The 22876-nt window shown below is 45.7% G+C and overlaps 1 protein-coding gene across 1 annotated transcript in view; it reads left to right on the plus strand.

The window, feature by feature from the left end:
• The window catches only part of LOC123284046 (rho GTPase-activating protein 20-like), a gene marked incomplete at its 5' end in the record, with an annotated part of 48453 nt that extends 26006 nt beyond the window's left edge, over nt 1-22447 (plus strand). Inside the window, 12 exons of the mRNA XM_070493508.1 lie at nt 324-513; nt 1723-2440; nt 3338-4779; nt 6405-6605; nt 8725-8846; nt 9711-10325; nt 10749-10854; nt 11761-11845; nt 14749-14821; nt 15354-15442; nt 18235-18396; nt 22001-22447. Of these exons, the coding sequence (XP_070349609.1) occupies nt 324-513; nt 1723-2440; nt 3338-3486 (1057 nt within the window). The remainder of the gene's footprint in view (nt 1-323; nt 514-1722; nt 2441-3337; nt 4780-6404; nt 6606-8724; nt 8847-9710; nt 10326-10748; nt 10855-11760; nt 11846-14748; nt 14822-15353; nt 15443-18234; nt 18397-22000) is intronic.
• Nucleotides 22448-22876: the final 429 nt, after the last annotated feature.

Below are 22876 nucleotides of genomic sequence, written 5' to 3' on the forward strand. Positions count from 1 at the left end.
CTTTGAAATTTCATCGCTGTTTAATTTAATCAATGAGCTTTTGTGAACTTTAATTGAAGAGTTTCTGCAATGTTTCAGAGTTTTAAAATATATTTAGATTAAATTCGATGTTAATAAGATGTGCCCGAATGAGAACACGTTCTAGGCGTTTCAGGGAAATGTTTCAGGCAGCATGTTTGGGAGGGCCATTTCTGCATTCTCGTGCATGTTCACTGGGCTTTGTGCCTGCTCTACAAAGAAGTCCTCTGCTCCCTTTCTCTGTATTTCCAACTTCCTGAGCAAAATGACGTGCTGTCTTTAAAGGTCCATTTTTGTGTCTTTAGGCTTTTGGATGAGCTGCCCAGAGCCAATGCAGAGCTCCTGCGCTATCTTTTTGGAGTGCTGCACAACATTCAGCAGCATTCGTCCGTCAATCAGATGACAGCTTACAACTTAGCCACCTGCATAGCCCCAAGCATTCTTTGTTTGCCCAATGCCTGCAGCGCAGAATTAGAAAGTGACATCACAAGAAAGGTAATGAAAGCTCTCATTTGCGTGCCCTAGGGGTCAGAGTCCCCACTTGGAACCCAAAATGGACGGTGTTAACTCTGACAGACCAGTTTTTGAAAGTGTATCCGTTGAGTGGCAGAGTCATTTATCCTCCTCTGTGGGGATGGGAAGGAGGGTTGTTAAGGGGGAACTGTGAGCAGTTGAGTCTCTCCTCCCTTCCTGTCCATGAGACTAAACTCTGGACCTACTGAACAGCAGAGAGAGAAGTGGCCAGATATGACAGAAAAGAACCTGGGCTTTGGAGTGTGACAAGCCAAGTTTCAACTCTCAACCTAATCACTGAGGGATGTGTAACCCTGGGCAAAGTTTCCAAGCCATGGTTTCTTCATCACACGATGGCGACAACACCCAGCTCCTCAGGTCATTACTGGCACATCCTAGGCAGCTTGGGCAATATGAGCACCCATGGCTCCACACACTTTGGCCTTCCTCTGCCAGCTGTGGCTCATTCAGAAAAATACTTGGCTACTATTTTGCCTCTGCTATAGGGTGAGGAAACTAGTAAAAGATTCCAGAATATCCTATCAGAGCTACAACATGCCCAATAAGATCATAGCTGTTTCCCAAGAGAGTTTCCCAGAAAGTAAGGGTGAGGCAGGCAATGCAAGAGGAGGGGCTGCAGCCAGACAAACTGAATGGTGTCTCTCCAGCTGCTTTCTTCCCTCACAAAAACCCACAGAAATCTCTGCTGCCCAAGTTTAAGCAGCACCTAAACTTACAAATGAATTTCACGTATCCATGTCTATTGGGTGCTTTATAAATTTTCCTAAGATGCGATATGTCTATTATATCTCAACAAAACTGGAAAAAATGTTTAATGAAAATGAATAGATAAAATTTCATAAGAGACTATACATCTTCCCCCAAACATCCTATGTGGGTTACATTTGAAAATTGCCTTTGTTTTCAAGATGTAACCATTGATATAAAAATGTTAGCTTTTAAACTAGACCACAAATTATGCCTTTAGTCCACTGATGAAAAGTATTTTAAAACCTGTGCCCAAAGTACTCACGAAAGTATCACAGTTCCTTCTTAGAGAAAACTGGTTCTCTGAATTTTTCTTAGTATTCTTCCAAAATTTTTGTTAGAGCCAAGATTCATGTATGAAATGTGATTTATAACTATGCCATATTGAAAAGAACACCCCGTTTTTACCCTTTTGTGTTGCAGATTTCTCTTGTGCAATTTTTGATTGAGAATTGCCTCCAGATCTTTGGAGAAGACATTGCTTCCCTCCTGGGGGAGAGCTCCATGCATTGTGATGGCAGCGAGAAGGCTGCAGATCCTTCGACTGACTTCGGAGAAGACATTGCTTCCCTCCTGGGGGAGAGCTCCATGCATTGTGATGGCAGCGAGAAGGCTGCAGATCCTTCGACTGACTTCGGAGAAGACATTGCTTCCCTCCTGGGGGAGAGCTCCATGCATTGTGATGGCAGCGAGAAGGCTGCAGATCCTTCAACTGACTTCGGAGAAGACATTGCTTCCCTCCTGGGGGAGAGCTCCATGCATTGTGATGGCAGCGAGAAGGCTGCAGATCCTTCAACTGACTTCGGAGAAGACATTGCTTCCCTCCTGGGGGAGAGCTCCATGCATTGTGATGGCAGCGAGAAGGCTGCAGATCCTTCGACTGACCTCGGAGAAGACGTTGCTTCCCTCCTGGGGGAGAGCTCCATGCATTGTGATGGCAGCGAGAAGGCTGCAGATCCTTCGACTGACTTCGGAGAAGACGTTGCTTCCCTCCTGGGGGAGAGCTCCATGCATTGTGATGGCAGCGAGAAGGCTGCAGATCCTTCGACTGACTTCGGAGAAGACGTTGCTTCCCTCCTGGGGGAGAGCTCCATGCATTGTGATGGCAGCAAGAAGGCTGCAGCTCCTTCGACTGACTTCGGTGAGAAACAGGCAGCGAGGCCGCCAGGGGTCATGGGAGATACCTAGATGGGGGATCCCAGAGCACATCCCAAGGGCAGTGATTCCCATCTGCTCCTCCTTCCACAGGCTGGCTCACAGGTCAGGCAGGGTTGCACACTGTTGTGAGACCAAAGAAAGAAGTCAAGGTCTCTGACTTCAAGAAGTTGCTGGTGCAGCTCGTAACAGCTTTAGGAGACATCATGGGATAATAGAGTGTCTGGGAAATTTTTCAAACAAAACTTCAAATCTATTATGTGTATAATAGATGTCCTCTTGTTGAAACCAGAGTGAGGGCCCCGAGGCGCTGCTGCTCAGTGGTCCCTGAAGCACCGAGGAATTCCAGTGCTCTTTGAAACAGATTAAGAGGAGCAGCATCATTGAGAAAAAAAGGAGCTGACTTGATGTCAGACAACCTTTCAGAGTACTGCAGACTCCTGTGCTACCATTTCCTGGCTGTTTGATCTTTGGCCAATTATTCTAGCTTGTTTTCAGTTTCTTCATCTCTAAACTGTAGGGGGTAATAATGTTTAAATCTTAGGAGTGGTGTAAAGATTAAGTAAGATAATGGATGTAAAATAAATTTGTGAAAAAGTATTTAAGAAGGCTAGTAGAAGTGCCCCTGATGCTAGAGCTGGTATTATTGGCGCCTCGCTAATCACAGCTAACGGGCAGGAGTCCATTCTAGAAGGTAGAGTTTAGATTCAGAACCTGGGGGCCTGTATCATGAGCCCCTTCCTATTTTTGACATTTCTTGGTTTCAGACATTTACCTCAATGCTCTGAGGAAGTCTTTAGGAAAATCCATTTCATCGCAATGAGATGAGTCTAGTATCTGAGAATATGCTTATACTAAGACAATCGTTGGTTTTTCATTTCAGGAGTGTCAACCAAGCAACCTGTTGAATCCAAGCCAGTGAGAGTGATAGTGACTTACATAAAGGCACAACTGCAGAATGATGCCGAGGCCCCACGTGGCGTGGGTCCACCCAGCTCCCTGTCTGCAATGCTTTCAGTCACTGAAGATTAGAGTCTCCATAATCATACTCGACCCTTTCCTTTCCTTTCCTTCCTGTAATATCCCACCAAGAACGCTTTCTCCAAAATTCTACTACCTCCGTTATGTTCTCATCACGTAGACACCAGTCAGCTAATGCCCCTGAAATCATTTTCAGCCCCTTGTAACAAAAAAGTGTGTGGGGGTGGTGAATTTCTAGAAAAATACAGGGTCAGAAAAGGAAAGTTTTCGTAGCTCCTGGGAATCACCTCAGGACTCAAGAACAGTAATTCCTGAGCTTGAAGATTCCAGTCCTCAGTCACCACAGGGTCAGTAGATTAGATGGAAGGATCCTCTCAGACATCTCAGGAAATAAGCTCCCAACGTGTCAGAGACCAATTTTCACAAAGTTAAACACATGAATCTCACACACTAGAGTCTAAACTTGAGTCCAAATGTTATTCAACTCATCTTACTGAGGAGACCAGTAAGGTGGTAAAGAATGTTTTTGAGTATAGTACTTTTATGGGACCAAGCTGGGGCCAAAGAAGCAAATTTCCTTTGTTGGACATAAACAGTTAATGTTTTAAAGGGTAATCAATCTATAAGCTTTGAATTTATCTTCTCCTGTGACAAAAATCTACAAATTAACATTATTCTATTTTTATGACACACAGTGAAGGACATCCAGATTTGGACTCCTCCATCTTACACTTCCCATGCAAGGTTTCCTGGAGGGGAATCTGTCCTCCCTCTGTCAACTCTCTCACCCACCCTTCACTTCTCACCCTGCTGACATGTGGCCTCTCCCTGTCTTCCTTTCCAGCAGCCTCAGTAGATCACATTCAACCGATGACCAAGCCCCTCCACCTGACAAACCAAAGCACATCTTCTGGGATTCCTAAGGCACTTGCCCTGCCAGGGTCTCGTAATTCCTGAATTCTAATCTCATTTCCCTGGTAGTTCACTTCTCCCAGGTCATGTTGTTTATCTCCATCTTCCTCTGTTTATATCGTTTCATGGACTTTTCTACATCTTCGCCTAAACCCGAGGACTCTTCACGTCATTCCCAGGTGCCCTCAGCTCTCGTGTTGCCTCTGATTCCCTGCTCTCCTATCATCCCACCAACGCTCATCCCATCACAGACCCATGAGTGCAGCAGTGTCCTCTCTGGCCTCCCTGTCTCCAGTGGTGAAGTTGGGGAAGGATGGCCCCAAGTATGCCTCCCACCCTAATGTTCCTACTTCAGGGCAAGCTCCCTGAGCAGGGATGAGGCTGTCTAGCACAGCCTGGCATTCCACTGCCAACCACCAGACTCAACACCAGGTAGGTATTCAGTAAATATTTGCTATTGAAGACATACCCCTCACTATATAGGTCACGTGGTACTGCATCAGGATGAGGCCTGAACTGGGAGAGAGTCAGCTGTGCACATCTTCCTTTTTCTGCCCTGATCCTGAGAGCTGAGGGGGCATCAACCAGGGAGAGACCTGTGCATGGAATTCCTTCCTAAAGTGCACAGTATGGAAAGAGGGGGCAGTAACTTTGCAGTGGAGAAAACGGACAAGCACTACCTTAGCCAGGCGATCAAGGTCAACATCAACAGTCATACATCTAGTTAATAACAATGAACCTGTATAATTTCATCTGTTGTAACCAATATCCCCGATTGAGGTAAGATGCTAGTAATAGCAAATCAGAACAGAGGTGTATGGGAACTCTCTGTGCTGTCTTTCTTAAATTTTCTATCAATCTCAAAACTGTTCTAAAAAGTAAAGTCTATCTTTTAAAGAGTTCCCATTAAGTATAGATGAAAAATGGTATCTTGGGTTTTCTTTAATTGGAGATGCTTTGTTTACTAATGCAGGGAAGTCTGTCCACATTTGGGTTGGCTACTTACATTTGTTCTTCTGTGGATTGCTGATTGTCATGTGCCCCTAAGGTTTATGGTTATCTGTTATGTGACATTAGTGTAGTCATAGCTCACTGACACAGTCTCATGAACTGCCAGAGTCCGAGGAAGTATTAACTGCCTGCTTTTCATTATCCAAATACCCATTTTACTGATGAAGAAATGGAGATTCAGAGAGGCTGAAAAATTGAACCAAGTCCACATTTAGTGTCACACCTAGACCTTGAACTCATATCTGTCTGACTCCAGAATTCCATAAACACCACACTATACTGGGAAGTACCAAGTGTGTGACATTGGCAGGAGGAGGGGGGGATCCTGACAGCTGGCTGGGTGTCCAGTGACAAACTTTAATTCTGTATTTTAATGAAGTGATGACACCCCAATGGAGGGCACCATCCAGGCAAACTAGAAGTATGTAGGAAGTCCCTGAGTGGCTGCTGTGAGAAATGGCTCATGAGGGCAATGAGCTTTGTGTCCCAAGCAGAGGGACTAGAGTAGGTCACTCCAGACCTACTGAGAACAGCAAAATGGATCCTCTGTAGTCGCCCTCAGAAGAAATGCAACTTTCAGGGGCCAGCAGGGGACACAATCTCATGTCATACATCATCATAATTTAATGTTGGCACTGAAAACTGAAGCCAGGAAGGGGTATCGCCTCTCCTCAGAATTCTTAAACAGCATCCAAGCTGTGGGGGACCCCATTCACCAGCACTTGCTTGTCAGGTCTTGACCTCAAGAAATTGGGCAGAAATCCAAAGGCTCTCGACTCAAGGGATGGGATTTGACCTCTGGCTTGGCTGCCTGTCTTGTACAACCTTGAGCAAATCAATTCACCACTGGGGTCCTTGCTTTGTTCATATCAAAACAGGAACCACTGCCCTAATGACCTCATAGAATTTTCCAGCAGATGAATAATAGTACTGATGGCTAACAGTTACTGCACAGTCACTACAGACTGGTATTTTGCAGGCATCATCGCATTTAATACTCACGGCAATCATGCTGGCCACGTACTTATATTACCCTTATTTTATAGATTGGAAAACAGCTCCAGAGGAAGGATATCGTTTGAGGTCACCCGGTTTGTGAAGATGAAGTCAGAATTTAGAGCCCATGTTGTTCACCGATGAGTTATGTCACTAACCACGTTCCAAAGTGATGCTAGATGGAAAGAATGCTGGTGCTTCAGAGTCCTGGGGCAACCTTGAGAAGCTGCAGAGGAGTGGATGACCACAAGGTGGGGCTTGGTATTTATCACTGGGTGGATATGCAAGCTGAGGGGGTTTGGAGAAGAAAGATGCAGAGAGAAATGAGCTTGACTGGGGAAAATGAGCAGAGAGGGAGAAGAGAGAGTTGGGGCAGCTGCCAAAAGGAATGGAAATCTAGGAAGACAGAGCTACTCGAAGGGGATTTTGAAGAAGCTTTGCTCTCAGGTGTACTTTGTGATAGCTATTCTCTGGCCTCCACTAAACCTTCAGGAAAATCCCTACTTTTCCTCAATGCCTTTAGAGGTGGATCCAGGGTTACTCATTGTACTGCTCATGGATGGCAGTGCTTCATTTTCATATTCCCACCTGCCTCAATACTTGTTATCCTACTGTTTCAAGATAGGAAAACCAACTCCTATCATAACCCTAATGGGTTCTATCTGGTGTCTCCTACGGGACTTAAGGGTAGTAATACTCTACAAAAATCAGTTGGTTTTCTAATTAACAACAAAGAACAAGATTAAGAGGATATTAGGAAAGCAGTTCCATTTCCAAAAGCATCAAAAATAATAAAATAGAAAAGGCTGTAAACTGAAAAATACAAACATTACTGAAAAAAACGAATTTAAATAAGTGAAAGGGCAGCCATGTTCACGGACTGGATGACAATACTGCACAGGTATCCATCAATACCACCCACAGTGATCTCCACATTCAATGCCATCTCATTCAGTGCTCACCTCCCTCAGGTCAATCCACAACGTCTCCTGCTCTTCCCTGTGGTTCCTTGGTTGGGAAAGTGCTGGATAAACATCTGTTCTTTTGGATTCAGATCCTAGACACCTAACACTCAATAATTCCATGGAGCTCTTAAAAAAATCTTGATTAGGGCCCAGTACCTTACAGTCACAGGCTATGAGAGTTTTTAGTACAGCAATGGGAGAAGAGCCCTAACATAGGGAGGAGGTTCCATTGTAGTAACGTTCCTGTTCTATCGGCCCTCACACTGAGTAAAACTACAGAACTTGATTAAAAATATATTAGCTACATCAAACAGTCATATAAAGTAAGGAATTTATATTTATTTTAAACTAATATGCGTATTATAAAATTACATATAAAAACATAAATATATGTAATGTATTATATGGAGAGAACTTCGTATGTAAAATGCATTATAATGTATGAAATGCTACATATTACATATTATGTGTTACATGTTGCATCTTATATATGTTGTATATTATATGTTACATATAGAGAGAGAGAAAAAGAAGAGAGGATGTAGGGCAATTTCATTTTCCGATTCTAGGAAAATAATGAAACCCAAACCATCAGGAACGGTATCACTTGAGCAGAGCATAGGTGCAAGTACCATCCGTGTTATATGCAGAAACATTCACCTTGACCCCAGGGGGCATCTGGGCTGAGACTAGATGACTGAAATCTCTGGGCGATGGTGAACACAGAATTGGGGGACAGCAGATATGAAGACGCACTGAGCCACATGCCAGACGCCCCAAGCGCAGACAGAGCTTGTGAGCTTCTAGCGGTGGAGACTTGACACACTGCGGGAGAGGAAAATGAAGTTACTGGACCCACTGAAATGGGACTCATTGATCCTCTAGCCCATGGTGGGCAGTGTGCATCAGCGTGGTCCTTCAGACGTAAACAGCACAGCCCAGGGAAAGCTCTGACCTGGGTCAAGCAGCATCACCCAACAGCCACCAGGGGGAGCTCCTCCCTGCACTTTCCTGCTCTGTGAAGGGCCCCTGAGCCCCGGGTTCTTCTCCCATATCCAGCTTCCCAATCCCTCCATTCACCACTGGCTCCACACCTTCCCTATAGGAAGGAATGATTCTGACCCATGATGCCTTGAGAGTGTCTGAGACAGTTTCTGGGGTTGGGTGAGGGCTCCCTGCAGAGGTCGGGGGTCCTGGCTCATTACTATGGCCTCCCAACTTATTCGTGATGGAATATATAATAAATGCGTTAGCTCTAAAAATGTCCTAATTTTAGTAGCTATTTATAAGTAGTATGTCATTAGTCATTTATTTCTATATTTTACAGTGACTTATGAAAGCTGATATTATTTGTGTTTTTCAGATAATTCAATTATTTTTTCTAATTCTTCCTTTTCCTCTTAAGTTTTAGATGCTCCTTCTCTTCAAATTTCGTGCTCATCAAAGTACATATTTTTCTGGACTGTATCAAAGAATCCTTTGTTTAATAGAAGACACAGAATAATTCAGTATGGACCTTTGTCTGAGGTGAGTTGGGGCTCTCAAATACAGATGACGGGAAAGGAAACAATAACCCTGCACATTTTATGAAACGATGTGCTAGCAATCCTGGAATGAACATAAAATCATATTTGATTTCACGCTGTGAGAATGCCAATGTGGTGGTTAAATTGCAAAGATTACTGGAGAAGTTTTGTCTTCCTCCTGCTCCTCTCTAATTCCAAATCCCCTCAGCTGCTCTGCCCGTTCCTTCTGCCCCAGATAGCACTGCTGAGGGAAAAGGGCGTTTAAAATGCTGCATAACGTTCACACCAACTAGGTCAGACTCATTTCAGTGTCATTCTTTACATAATACGATAAATAATATTCTTCTCATGATTCATTCCAGAGACATTGACGAACTCCACACAATGAAATGCCTAGACAGACAGTAACATAGGGACACAGGAAGTTCTAATTTGCAGTCTCCTGTACAACTAAGACTGAACAAATGTCACAGAGGATGGGAATGACCTTGGTGGTGGTCAATAGGGGGACTGCCTTATAACCATTTATTAAGCTTTGCCCGTATTTTGGTGCATATTTTCAAATTTATTTTGCGTATATTTTTAAAGCATTTGTAATATATAAATATTGTTTTATGTAAAAACCCCAACAGAACCTGTCTCAGACCTGGTCAGTATCAGGATTCAAGTTACTGGGAATTGTTCACTTGGTGAATTTAGAAAATCAGATGGCAATTATTTGTTCTCTGGCCAGAGTTTCATTTGTCATCTGAGAGAGAGAGGCTGCATGGGGCTCACTCCATTTGGCCCAAACAGAAGTCTGCAGTCTCTTGTCAAATAAATGTCTTTATGTTGTTGCATATGCAAAATACCCTTCTCTTTTCAGGCTGAGTAATATTTCTTGGCATTATCTTTATCTATTCATCTGTCGATGGACACTAAGCTGTTTCCATATCTTGGCTCTTGTGAACAAGGCTGCAGTCAACACAAGAATGCAGATGTCTCTTTGAGATTCTGATGTCAATTCTGGTGGATATATACCCCAAAGTGGGATCGCTGGATTGTGCTGAGTGAAATAAGCCAGTCACAGAAGGACAAATATTGTGTGATTCCACTTATGCGAGCTATCTGAAACGGTTCAACTCACTATAGTTGACAACACTGCATTGTGTCATTGAAATTTGAGAAGAGAGAACTTAAATATGCTCGCAAGAAAAAGAAAGAGAAGAAAAGAGAAACCTGTGTGGTGACGGATATGTTATTTATCCTGATGAGGGGAATCCTTTTGCAATGTATCAAATCATGTCATTGTAAAGAGATAACACGTTTATTTGGCAGTGATGCCCTATTAAAACTGGAAAAATTCCCCCCCAAACCAAAAAAGAAGAAAAAAATGTCAAACTCACAGAAACAGAGGAGAATGGTGATTGCCAGGAGCTGGGGGAAGAGGAAAGAGGGAGCTGCTGTCCGACAGGCACAAAGTTTCAGTCGTGCAAGATGAGTAAGTTCTAGAGAGCTGCTCACAGCCCTGTGCCCAGAGTTCCTGGTACTGCAGTGTGCGCTTATGACTTGGTTAAGTGGGCCGACCATAGGGTAAGGGTTCTTACCACAATAAAAAAAAAAACTGGGCAATTTCTGGTGATCACAAAATGCTTAGAGTATATAACTGAAGGAGTAGTACATGAAATATCAAACTTCAAAATTAGATAATTTCGAAGAAATGAAAACTAGAATTGTTTGACATTGAAAGAATTAATATCTCACTAAATGTATTCTCTGAAAAAGATGTACAGTGTTTATAAATGCAGCGTTGAGAGGATCTGACGGGGTGACATTTTAATAAACTACTTGACGTTTAGTGGATACTCAATAAATGTTCGTTCTCCTTTCATTTCTGGTAACTTTGGACCCAATTCCTTCCCAGAGGCATCAGAAGAGATCACATCCATGTGCTTAGAGAACGTCACGTGTGCTCTGCGTCCTCCACGTAGGCAGGGCGGGATGGCTGAAGTGGGCTGGAGTCCCCACAGGTAGGTGTGTCCCTGATCAAACCTTAGCACATCAGGTTCTAGTAAAATAGTTTCTCCTTAGAGCAGACTTTTTAAGAACAGAATGCTCTAGCATATTTCAAAATTGTTCATTTTTTCTTTCCTCTGTGAGAAGCACAATATTTTTTTCTCAGACATTCACTGTAAGAAGCAGGTCCAGCTGCTGGAGGCAAAACTCACAAAAGTTTGGGCCCCTGTGACCAGGTCCTCCTGGAGTTTTAACTCTCTGAGGGTCCACACTTGTCCACACTGGGCCTCCTGCAGATTGTCCATTACAGGTTAGGCTTCCCTGCCCCAGCACTGGTCCCCTTGGGGGCTCAGTTGTGATTCTCTGCGTTCACCTGTGAGTCTCCCCAATCTGGGGGCGGCAATTTGCCCTATGACCTCACTGCTCTTATGAACCTAAGAACAGCTGGAGCCTTTTCAGTTTGTTCAGCTGTTTAGTGTTTGGGGATGGAGTGGAGACTTCCAGGCTCCTAACATCATGGACCAGAAGCCAGAAGTCAAGCCAACACCTTATTTGTTTTATTTATAGCTCTTCTAATTAATACGGACTGGACATATAATAAAGGGTCCATATTTGAAATGCATAATTTGATACCTTTTGACAATTTATACCCCTTTGAAAACATCAGCACAATCAAGAGAGTGAACATTTCCACCCTGGCACAGTGCTTGTCCTAGGCTGTGCTGCTGGCACTTCCTGCCCCAGCAGTGGCAGGCTCTAATCTGGGCAGTGCTCTGCCCTGCTTGGGTGTCCAAAGGCCTGGCCACTGGGTGGGTGCCTCCAGTCCGGAAGTGTTGAGCCTGGTGCCTGGACCACCCAAAAAGAAATGATCCTAGTTCCTGAGAGCAGGGGTCTGATTCGGTCCTCTCTTCTCTCCCCAGGTGGCTGGAGATGCTCATGTTCTATCCCAGGACCAACAAACAGAACCAGAAGAAGAAGCAGAAAGTTGAGCCACCCACGCCACAGGTAGGCAGTGGGTTTGCCAGTTGGTGTCCACTTTGTGGTTTCAGAGATGAGGAGCTGGGGCAAAGCGAGAGTACCCCAGAAGATTCAAGGGCTTCAGGACCCAGCCTAAAATCAGGGGTGAGGGAAGGATTCAGGTCAGGGCTGAGGTGGTCACCAGCCCTGCATGTTGTCTCCATCCTTCCAGTGGTCTGTGGGCTACAATCTGCATGCTCCTCTTCAAGCCACAGGGCAGGACCCACTACAGGGATAGGGTGGCCTGCTTGTGTGGTCTGGGGCTGCCCCAGGAGGCTTCCAGCCAGGGGGCAGGTGCTGAGAAGCAGTAGCAGAGCGTGTGTCTCTTCCCCTGGCTGTCCTTCCAGCTGCTGGGAAGCAAAGAGCATGCCAGGAGGGGTTGCTGGCTGCACACACTCCTCGTGCGCCACAGTCCAAGGAAGGACTCAGCTCGGTTCCACTTTCTACACAGAGATGCTCTTGCAGAGAGCAGGCTGAGAAAGGGGAGCCAAGTGAAGGGCAATTCGGGGACCCCACTCTTGCTCTGGGGCCTTGACCATAAATGGAAAAAATTGGTGCTGGTCTTGATTTTTGTGCCCCTGCTCTGACTCCCATGTGACCAGAGTGGGAGGTGGCTGGGGTGGTCCCACCAGGTCCAGTCCTTCCCCAAAGACCCCTCTCCTCTTCCTTCTCTTCCCCAGCCAGTGTCCAGGGGCTCAGGGCACCAGGAAAGGTTCTGAGCCTCAGTGAACTGATTTGCAAAATGGGCTTGTTTTGATCCGGTTATAGGATTATTTGTGAGCTTGAAAGGAGGTCTTGGGCCCAGTGTGGGTGCTCAGTAAATGTTATTCCTTTCCTCTGTGCTCAGGCTTCACTGTTACCAAGTGTTCTTGCCTGATCGAGCCTCGCAGTAACCCTGAGAACGAGCAGAGTGGAGATTGGGGGTCCCTTGGGCATCTTGCAAGGCCCAGAGCCTGGCAGAGGTCCAGGCATAGCAGAACATGGCTACCCCCAGGGTTCAGCAGTCCTTCCTGGTGCTCTCTCCTTCACTGAGTGGCAGAGATCAGCCTGGGTGGAACTGGGTCCCCCTTCTCCTCTACGCCCCCCGGGTCTCCCCTGGATTTGCCTGCCCTGGGCTGCTGCACAAACCCTCCTACTAGTAGAGTGCAGCTCTGGGCCTGCTCTCAGCTGATGGTCATTGTCTGCCCTCTGTCTACCCTCCCCAAGGAGTCCTAGGCTAGCATCCTCTGGAAGGTAGTGTCCCTGGCAAAATCAAATGGGAGTTGTTCCTGGAGACTGAACAGCTTCCTGCTGGGGAACAGCAGACACACATGCAAATCCCCCAAAGCTGGCTGGTTTGAGAGAAAAAACTCCCAGGCAGAATAACAGAGTTCAGGGTTAAGCTGCATTTCCATAGTAATACCTTGGAAATAGTGCCGTAGCAGACCTCCTGCCTCCAAATAAGGCAACTACACGTGCAGAAGACACGCTCGGCCCAGACCAAGGAATTTGATGGTGCTCCTGCTCCCTAGCCGTTCCCTCCCCTGTGACGTCCCCTCCCCCAAATAATGCTGGCCTTGGCCAAGCTTCACCTTTTCTGTTGGTAGCAGGAGCCACGTGATCACAGGGTGGGAAGAGCCCCCACTTCCCTGAGGGTCTGTTAGAGCCCGGGCAGTCTGGGGTCCCAGCCTCTTCCACTCAACCCCTCCCAAGCCCCAGCAGAAGCCAACCAGGCAGAGTCTCTTTTCCTTTGCCCCTTGCTCCTCAGAGCATCACCTTGAGGCTGCTGGTTTCTGGAAGCTGTGAACTTTCATCAGGGCCACGCTGCTGTGAGTCAGTCTCATGGGGTGAGGTGGGGCCTTTCCAGAGGAGAGCTGCTGATCTCTGAGAAAGCCTCCCTTCCTCAGCCTGATGCCGGAGTCCTTCTAGTGCACCAGAGGAAGCTGAGGGGGAAGTCTAAAGCCTTTGGGGCCCCCGTAAAGGCAAGAACCCAAGACCCCATACCTGGCCTCTGTCTCCATGGCCTGGGAGTTTCAGATCAAACCAATGGGGAGCTGCTACACCCCATTCCAGGCCAGAACCCTCCTTCTCATTTGGTTCCTGCTCAGTTTCTGTGCCCAGGAAGTAGAAAGAAAGGCTGTCGATGAAACCCCTTCCAGAGAGGTTCCATGGAGGTGATGGAGGCCGCTTGGCCCGGGCCTACCTTCCTACCCTATTTCCTCTTTCCTCTTGCTTTGAAAACCCTTTCTGAGTAGCCAGATAAATAGCACAGACTTCATTATAGCATTGACATCCCTGAGCAGTGCCGCTGTCCTGGCCACACAGGGACATAGAAAACCTGGTGCCTCCACTCCTTCCTTGTGCACAGGCACTCAGGGTCTCTGTCGGCATGAGCTCCAGCATCCCTCTCCGCCACAGTGGTGACAGTGTGCGGAGCAGTAGCAGTGCCATGTGGCCCTGGCCTGACCTGTGAGGCATCTTACTTTCCACATACCTGCTTTGGAGAAGAGAAGCAACTTTCCCTAGAGACCAGGCTTCCTCCCATCATCCACCCAGCCCCTCTCCTGGAAGCCAGCATGGCTTTTCTGCTGCCAGACTGTCCTTCAGTCCCCGCTGACTTGATCAGGCTTTGGCTGCTGTTCATGGCCCCCATTCTCTGGGAAGAGTCCTCCAGAAGCAGGGAACGTGGGGAGGGATCTGGGGATGCAGCCAGCCCTGCACAGGTTGGGGGGCCCTTGGTGTGGGAAATGCATGCATTTCCCTTGCATTTGAGGCCTGGAATTTCCTCTGCCTCTTGCAAAAATTAAGCATAGATCTACCATATGATCCAACTATCCCACTGCTGGGTATTTATCCAAAGAACTTGAAAGCACAACGGCATAAAGATACATGCACTGCTATGTTCATTGCAGCATTATACACAATAGCCAAGACATGGAAGCAACCTAGGTGCCCATCAAGGGACAAATGGATAAAGAAGATGTGGTATGTATACACAATGGAATACTACTCAGCCATAAGAAATGATGAAATCCGGCCATTTGTGACAACATGGGTGGTCCTTGAGGGTATTATGCTGAGTGAAATTAGTCGGAGGGAGAAAGTCAAATACCGTATGAAATCACTCAGAAGATAAAAATAACGACAAACAAATACCTAGCAACAGAGATTGGATTGGTGGTTCCCAGAGGGGAATCGGGGCTGGAGCAGGGCAAAAGGAGTGATTAGGTTCACATGTGAGGGGGTGGACTATAATTCATTTTTGTGTGTTGAACATGATGCAGTCTACACAGAATTTGAAATATATCATGATGTACATCTGAAAGCTATATAATGTTATAATCCAATGTTACTGCAACTAAAATGATAAAAAATAAAAACATAAATTAAATTTTTTTTTACATAATGAAAATTTGCTACCAAAACAACACAGTAATGATTCATAGAGGCAACATATTAAGAGGATACCAAAAGTGCAAATGGAATATTTACCACATATATATTTTTTTATTCCTAGACTGTGCTTTGTGACCTGCCTTTGCCTGGAGGAGTCACACCTTGCATGCTGATAACAATTCTGGGCACAGTGAAGCGCAATGCAAACAGGTGAACAGCAAGATTAGCAAGTCTGTCGTATTTGCTGATTGGTTTAGAATTTTTAAAACTACACATTTAGAATCTTGGCTATACCACAGTACGGGATTATCCCATAAATCAATATGTATTCCCAATACGGGGACAACGTTTCCCTCACTGAATCTTAAACCAGAAGAATCAAGAATAAAACAGAGTCCTACTTTCTGAGGACAAAGAGGAAGAGCAGGAAACCCATTCTGTTGGTGTTTCCTGGCAGTGAAAGCCTTAGAGCTCAAGGAAACGTGGAGCTTTTGTAATGTGATGCCTGGCCGTCTCTCCACCTCTGAGCCATACATTGTGTAAAAAACCAAGCATGCACATTATGTCTACATGTCCATCAAAAACAAGGTGTGAAAACAAAAAGACCCCACTGGACATTGTTCCGAGTTGGTCTGAGCGCTTGAAAGTGATGCCGCTCTGTCCTGATGTGCATACAAACCTCCCCGCAGTTGTGCAGGTCACAGTGCAGTCTCGGACCTTGCGAGCTCAGCTGCCATTTCTATCTTCATAGTGGGGGCAACAGCAGGGTCACAGATTCCTATGGTGTTAGCCTGGTCTACAGCTGACAAGTGGCAGGATGGAGAACCCCAGTTTTCTGAGCAGACTCTATATACTTAGAAGATTTGAACAGATCCCTCAAGTTACAAGACTTCCTCAAAATAAATCAACCTTTGCCATTGGAACTGGTTTGACTGAGGTGAGCTAGGATGGGGTAAGATTGGAGCTAACAGGTAAATCCGTGCTGATCCATGGCTGCCCTGGGATGCCTGGGCCTGGTGATCACCACTGGTTATACCTACGTGTAAAACAAGAAGGCTAAGGATATCCTGAAGCTGTCCAGTACGCCCATCCCTGAGGTCAGTGGTGCCACTAAAGCTACTGCAGCCATTAATTCATCTGTGTTTCTGGGTCTTATGACCAGGACACAAAAGGCACAAAGTCAAGCTATGCACACAGGTTTATTCAATAATTTGCAAACAGACTCCATGAGTGTCTGTCACCTTTTTCCTGGTGAATCAAAGGGAGCCACCTCCTCTGTTAGCAGGAGATAGACTCAGCTCTGATCTGATCATTTTACATCCAAATGGCCCACTCACTCCAACCTCCAGCCAGCTTCCTCTGGTTCCGCATGAAGGTCACCACCCTAAGCCAACTGCTACTTCCACACAGCCTGTACAGCTTCTGATGGCACAGTTCTTCCCTGCACAATAAAGCTTGCCTCACAGCAAAGTACAAAACATATATACCCTCTGCCTATGTCCCCGTCCATCTTTCCTCCCAACATAAGGTAGGACCCAGCACACCTTACCCTGTGCACACAGCACTCATGATTTGTTAATATCTGCTCTCCTCCCTGTATGACCCCTCTCATGCAGGACCACACTGATATACATATCTTTGCTTTATTTAGGGTTATTGCATTGGAAATTTTAGCTCCAGGAACACTAGAGATGCAGACTGACACTGCGGCCACTCAGAACTAATTCTGGTTGAAGTGGTTAAGGTGGTCTAAACTGAAAAAATTATTGCTTGGTCCTGCAAATTCTATGTGAGGAATTACAAGAAAAAAAGAACACTGAAGGCAGTAGAGATGACAGTATCTTGCTTTTCACTGCAGAGGAAATATAGGCATTGGATTTTCAGTCAAATACAAATTCTATTGCCATTGGCTATCTTGGTCTTTTCCCTGTGAATTTAATCATTGGAAGACACAGTGTGGTGTATGTGTTCATTACTGGGTGAATCAAAACATACAGAGAATCATTGTTAAAAGGTCTAGAGTGCAGACGTTGCTTTAAAACCAGAGCACATGCTGATTCTGTCAGTGCTCTATGGGGTTCGCTGAGACACTGAGGGAAAGAGTTAGTGATTCGACAGCCAGGACTTGTGTTTGCCTTGACATCCAAGTGCAGGAACTGGGGTCAAAAAGCCAAGCAGCACTTTCGTGGGGTTGGCCCCGTGGCCGAGGGGTTAGGTTCTCGCACTCCGCTGCATGCGGCCCAGTGTTTCGTTGGAGCGAGTTCTGGGCGCGGACATGGCACTGCTCATCGAGCCACGCTGGGGCAGTGTCCCACATGCCACAACTGGAGGGACCCACGGCTAAGAGTATACAGCTATGTACTGGGGGGCTTTGGGGAGAAAAAGGAAAAAATAAAATCTTTGAAGAAGAAAAAAAAAAAGCCAAGCAGCACTTTCATTAGTTCCACTTGACATCATGGAATGTTTACCACATTTATTGTCACGACTTTACAACTTAGCATCGGAATACTGAACTTTAACGATGTTGTCTAGCTCTTGCTGTGTCAGGACTTGGCTTTTGGTTAACTATGAGGAAGCCGAGTATTTGAAAGCTCTTATTTGCCATTAATAGGGATTAAAAGCAGGCTGGCAGGGCAGGAAGGAGGTAACCGTTATTCTCTGCAAAGTAAAGCATAAAGTGCCCTCAAAGTGGCCCGAAAACCTCTGTGAGAAAACCTTGAAGACCTTTCATGGGTAGAGGTGGTAAAGAGGGAATGACAGCTGACTAGAATGATGTGACCAAGACAACGAGGCAAAAAACTCAGCACGTTGTCTTGCTTCCTATCAGATGCTCATGTATTACATCCAGTCCTTGGCCCAGTGTACCGTCAGTGTGATTTCTGTTTAGAAAATTGTCAGGTATTTATACAATGATTTGCTCTTTAGAAAATTGCATGTTCTTCACTTGATGCAAATGCACAGCTTGAATCATTTTACTAACTCTGGTCTTTGGTTTAAAACAGGCTTGCTTGAGATTTCAAGAGAGGGCATGATGTCGCCTTCCACTGTAACCCGCGCTTCAGTAAGAACAACAGGGGAGCCATTGTTTGCATTACAAAGCTGGAGAATATCTGGGGAAAGGAAGAAAGACAGGCAGATTTCCCCTTTGAAAGTGGTAAACCAAAGTAAGTTATTGCTACTATGAGATATTGAAAATGTCTGTTGCTCATGGGACTCGCTCTAAACCACAATGCCCTTGAAATGAATTTTCATCAGCTCTCCTGAGACACCTAACTAGGACATCTCCTCCACATCCCAGGGGACCAGGCACTGCAGGCTGGAACAGGGCAGGAGCGCTGACCACAGGACCTTGGCACATGTCAGGATTTGGAGATGGCTCTTTAAGGAGGTGAAATGAGGTCCTGATGCAACGGGACTGGGGTCCTTATGAGAAGAGGAGACACAGATGCAGAGGAGCAGCCCCGTGAGGACGGAGGCAGAGACGGGAGGGAGGCGGCCACCAGCCCAGGGTCCCTGGAGCCCCAGACACTGGAAGAGGCCGGAGGGACCCTCCCATGGAGCCTCCAGAGGGAGCACAGCCCTGCAACCCTTGACCTCAGACTCTGCGCTCCAGGATGGGGTAGGACGGATCCCTGGGGTTCAAGCCCCTGAACGGCCCTTCACCTGGAACTCTCCAGACCTGCACTCTGCCTCACCCATCCAATCCCGTTTTGCAGACTTGGCCACCCCTCAGCCTGATTCCCAGCCCCCGAGCGGCCCAGGCAGCCCCGACAGGGCAGGCCAACGACCTGGGTGGGGGGACCGGAGGCAACTGCCCCCCAATAACGATTCCCCTAAACCCCATCTTCCCTCCGGCATCTGATACGCAGACGCCCTCGGCTAGCACCCCATTCCTTTATATCCAGGCCGATGACACCCGGCCCCCCCCAGGGCTCCCCGGCCGAGCGCTCGGTGTCCGGGGGTGATTAACGCCCAGCTTGCTGCGTGAAAGATGTGAGTCCTGACTCGGTTGGGGGCCAAGCGGCCCCAATTAACACAGCAGTGGCTTTCATGTTCACCTCAATTAAGCCGGCTGCCGTTTCCTGAGTCGTTTCCCGGGCAGCGTCCCGCGGTGTCAGCCACACATCAAAGGGCCTCGCGGGCCACGCAGCAGGTGACACTCATTTGCACACTGACCCAGGCAGGCAGGGGCTGGGGGTGCTCTGCGAGGGACCCGGAGCTGGTTGGGGTGAAGGGTCATGGGGTCGGGTCCTCCAGGGAGGGTCCCTCCTGCCTCTTCTGCTCATCAAACCATGTGAGGCAGCATCTTGCATACAAAATGCAGGAAAACGGGCATGGATGTGAGTTCAGGGCCACTCTTCCTCAGAAAAAACTGATCTCTGATTCAAAGGATGACTCGGGTCTTGAGTCAGAGGCCGCTTCCCCCTTTGATGAGCCTGGTGGTGGGGAGGTCACAGGGCATGGTGGGCACTGCCTCCTTCCACCTCTGAGGTCCGACCACCGTCCTTCAGAAGCGCAGGACCTGACTGACCCAAATCACCCATCACAAACCGACTCCCAGACAGCATTGCCTCCCAACCTCAAAACCACCATCAAAAGGGCACAGTCGGTCCCCACATTTGCTTGTCTCCTTCCCCGTGCAAAAACCGACGCTCCATCCTCGGTGCCGAAAGCACAAAAACAGATGCCTGCATCCTGGGACGGTGATCTAGCTGCTGTTTGCAGGAGGAATAAATGAGACCAAAAACGAATGGGCAAAATACGGTCCATCTGTGCAGTGGAATATTATGCAGCCATGAAAAAGGAGCCCATGTCCAAATCTCCTTCCTTTTCATGGCTGCGTAATATTCCCTCCACAATGGACTGTGTGCTGTTCCTCCATTTATGCAGCTGTGGACACTTGTGGCGTTTGATGCATCTGATTTTTATAAGTCGGTCTATTAACCTGAGCCGCTTCCTGTCCATTTTCCTTTCTCCAGGGGCTCAGTATTTATTCCCAGGCCACGTGACCCTGGGGCATCATGTCCCTGGGCAGCATTGACAGCTGTCGACCCTGCAGAGAGGCCCCCCCGTCCTGCTGTTTGCACACATCCCCACCCACCTCACCCCCATCTCCATGCAGAGCTCGCCTGTCAGATGCAGCAGGCGATGCAAAAAAAATCCGGCACAAAGTGGATTTTTCATTTCTCAGGAATACTTGGGAAATGACTAGAAGGAAACACTAGCAAAAATTAGCAAGAGTGACAAGGCAATGGTAATGAGCACGCTGTCTTTCAAAAGAAGAAATCATTCAAAATATTTCTTTATCAGAGTCGCAAACACAATCATGTCCTCTGGTACAATAAAACCACTTTAAAGATATATTCCAGCACCCTGCTCCATTCCATCCCATTTCCCATATATATTCTCTATCAGTGCACATCACACTGTATATACATATTCCAGCACCCTGCTCCATTCCATCCCATTTCCTGCATCTATTCTCTATCAGTGCACATCACACTTTATGTTTACTCATGAGATCTAAACTTCGTGTACAAAATACTCATCACCCTGAATAAGAGAGCGTGCAAGACGGCACAATCAAGCACACAGACTCAGCACGCTCTTCACAGTCTACTTTCCTTCAGAAGGTGGGCAAGTTCCTTTCCCTCCAGCTCTCATTTTTCTCCTCTGCCAATATTTATTCATCCACCAGATCCTAGTTACTGTCCAAAAAAATTTATCAGCAGTTCTCTATATTTTAGATACCAGACTTCCCTCTGACGTACTAATGGCAAGCATTACCCCATTCCATTGACTTTCTTTTTATCTTTGTTTTCTTTGATGTAAATGTTTCTTATTTCCATATATATAGGATTTGAATTTTTCTATTTTGCCACCAATAATTTCCTTTAATGTTTCTATAATTTCTAATTTACTCAGTAACTCCCCTGTCTCAGATTGTATCCTAAGAAATTATCAGAAACTTGGACACACTGAAAGGGATCACACTTATGTGGAGATGGCAGTGGTGGGGAAGGACAGAAAGGGGTGGAAATGTATAAATTTTGCCTTGTTTGACAGGCATCTTTACTTCTTTCAGTTTTTAAAAGAGTGCCATTCCTGTCTTCCATTGTAAAGACCAGGGAAATAAAAATCTAATGTTGAGACATAAAAGAGAAGCTTGAACAAAAGTTGATCTTTTAAAAGATGTTAATTGAAGGATTACGCATAATAGGAAAATTAGAAATAGCTTAAATAGCTAATACGAAGGGAGTGATTAATTTGTAATATATAGCATATGTAAAACATAAAACATATACAGCAATTAATTAAAACATTTTCTTTTAAAGAAAGATGTGGTTTTTAATAACTGAAAATTTAACATTTAATTAGATCATCAGGGACATAATTAGATTGAGCTATTTGCAGGAATTTTTAAACTATTTTTTTGTATAAAAACCATTATTACAATGCTGGAGGAAATGAAAACACAAGAAAGGTTGATGTGATCTTGCCAGATCACCCAGCTCCTCCCAGCTTTGTCAATATGTGTGTGTGACTTGTAAATAATTGCAGTCTGTCAACTCTGTATTTATACATTTTCAGAGATGATTTTGGAGATGTGTGCTTAAATTTTACAGAGATTTTTTAACAGTGTTTTTAATCATATTTTATGAGTTCTAAAGCAGCATAAAAGAAAAATATTTGTCACCTTATATAAAACATCTACGTAATAAAAACGCCAATCAACATCTTTATTGTATTTCTGCTATGTTTTCTCAGACAGTTTCTGAGGGAAGAACCATCAACAGCTTTTACTGATTGCTGGAAGAACGCAGCAATCAGTGGATGAGAAAGGAAAGTCTGAGTGAGTTCTACTTTCTTTAAGTCTCCAAATGGACACTTAAGGGGGAAAATGCTGATCCAGAGCAATGGCTGACAGTGTTCCGGATTAAGTGAGAGCCTATTCATCCTCTAAACATGTAAGACTGATTGGGAAACAGCTCTATATTTGTTTTCTAGAAAGACTCCACAGTTTATACTTGTGGCCAACTAATGTTACATTTTGTCATTCTTACTAATTTTTTATAGCAATACCTCTTGCTCTTGATGTCTCAATACTTTAACTAAAAATGCTCATAATTTCTAATGGTAGATCCAAGGATATTGTTATTATTGTTGTTGTCATTATCAGTATTTTAAAGTACCATTTATTGAAAATCTACTATTTGCCAGGTACTGTAATATAATTTATCTTAAAACTCCATGGAGAAGAGACTGTTATCAAACTGAGGTTTATGAAGGATTACGTCTCTTGCCCAAGGCCATATATGGCCTTCAACATTTGGATTTAAAACAGTGGCAGGGTAGAGATTAAAACTCAAGTCAAAGCCCACACTCTTTGCCACTATCCTGTACACATCTTGGGCCGCTGCTAGACACACCGGAACCACCTGTTGGATATGCCAGAAACATCTGCTGGATACGCTGAAACCACCTGCCAAATATGCCAGAATCAGGTCCCGGACATGGTGGAAACACCTGCCAGACACGTCCAAATCACCTGTCAGATACGCCAAAACCATGTGCCACACATGCCGGAACCACCTCGTGGACACATCTGCTGGATACTCCAGAAACAGGAAAACCACAGGACGG

This window comes from Equus asinus, chromosome 21 (genome assembly GCF_041296235.1).
Source record: "Equus asinus isolate D_3611 breed Donkey chromosome 21, EquAss-T2T_v2, whole genome shotgun sequence".
NCBI lineage: Eukaryota > Metazoa > Chordata > Mammalia > Perissodactyla > Equidae > Equus > Equus asinus.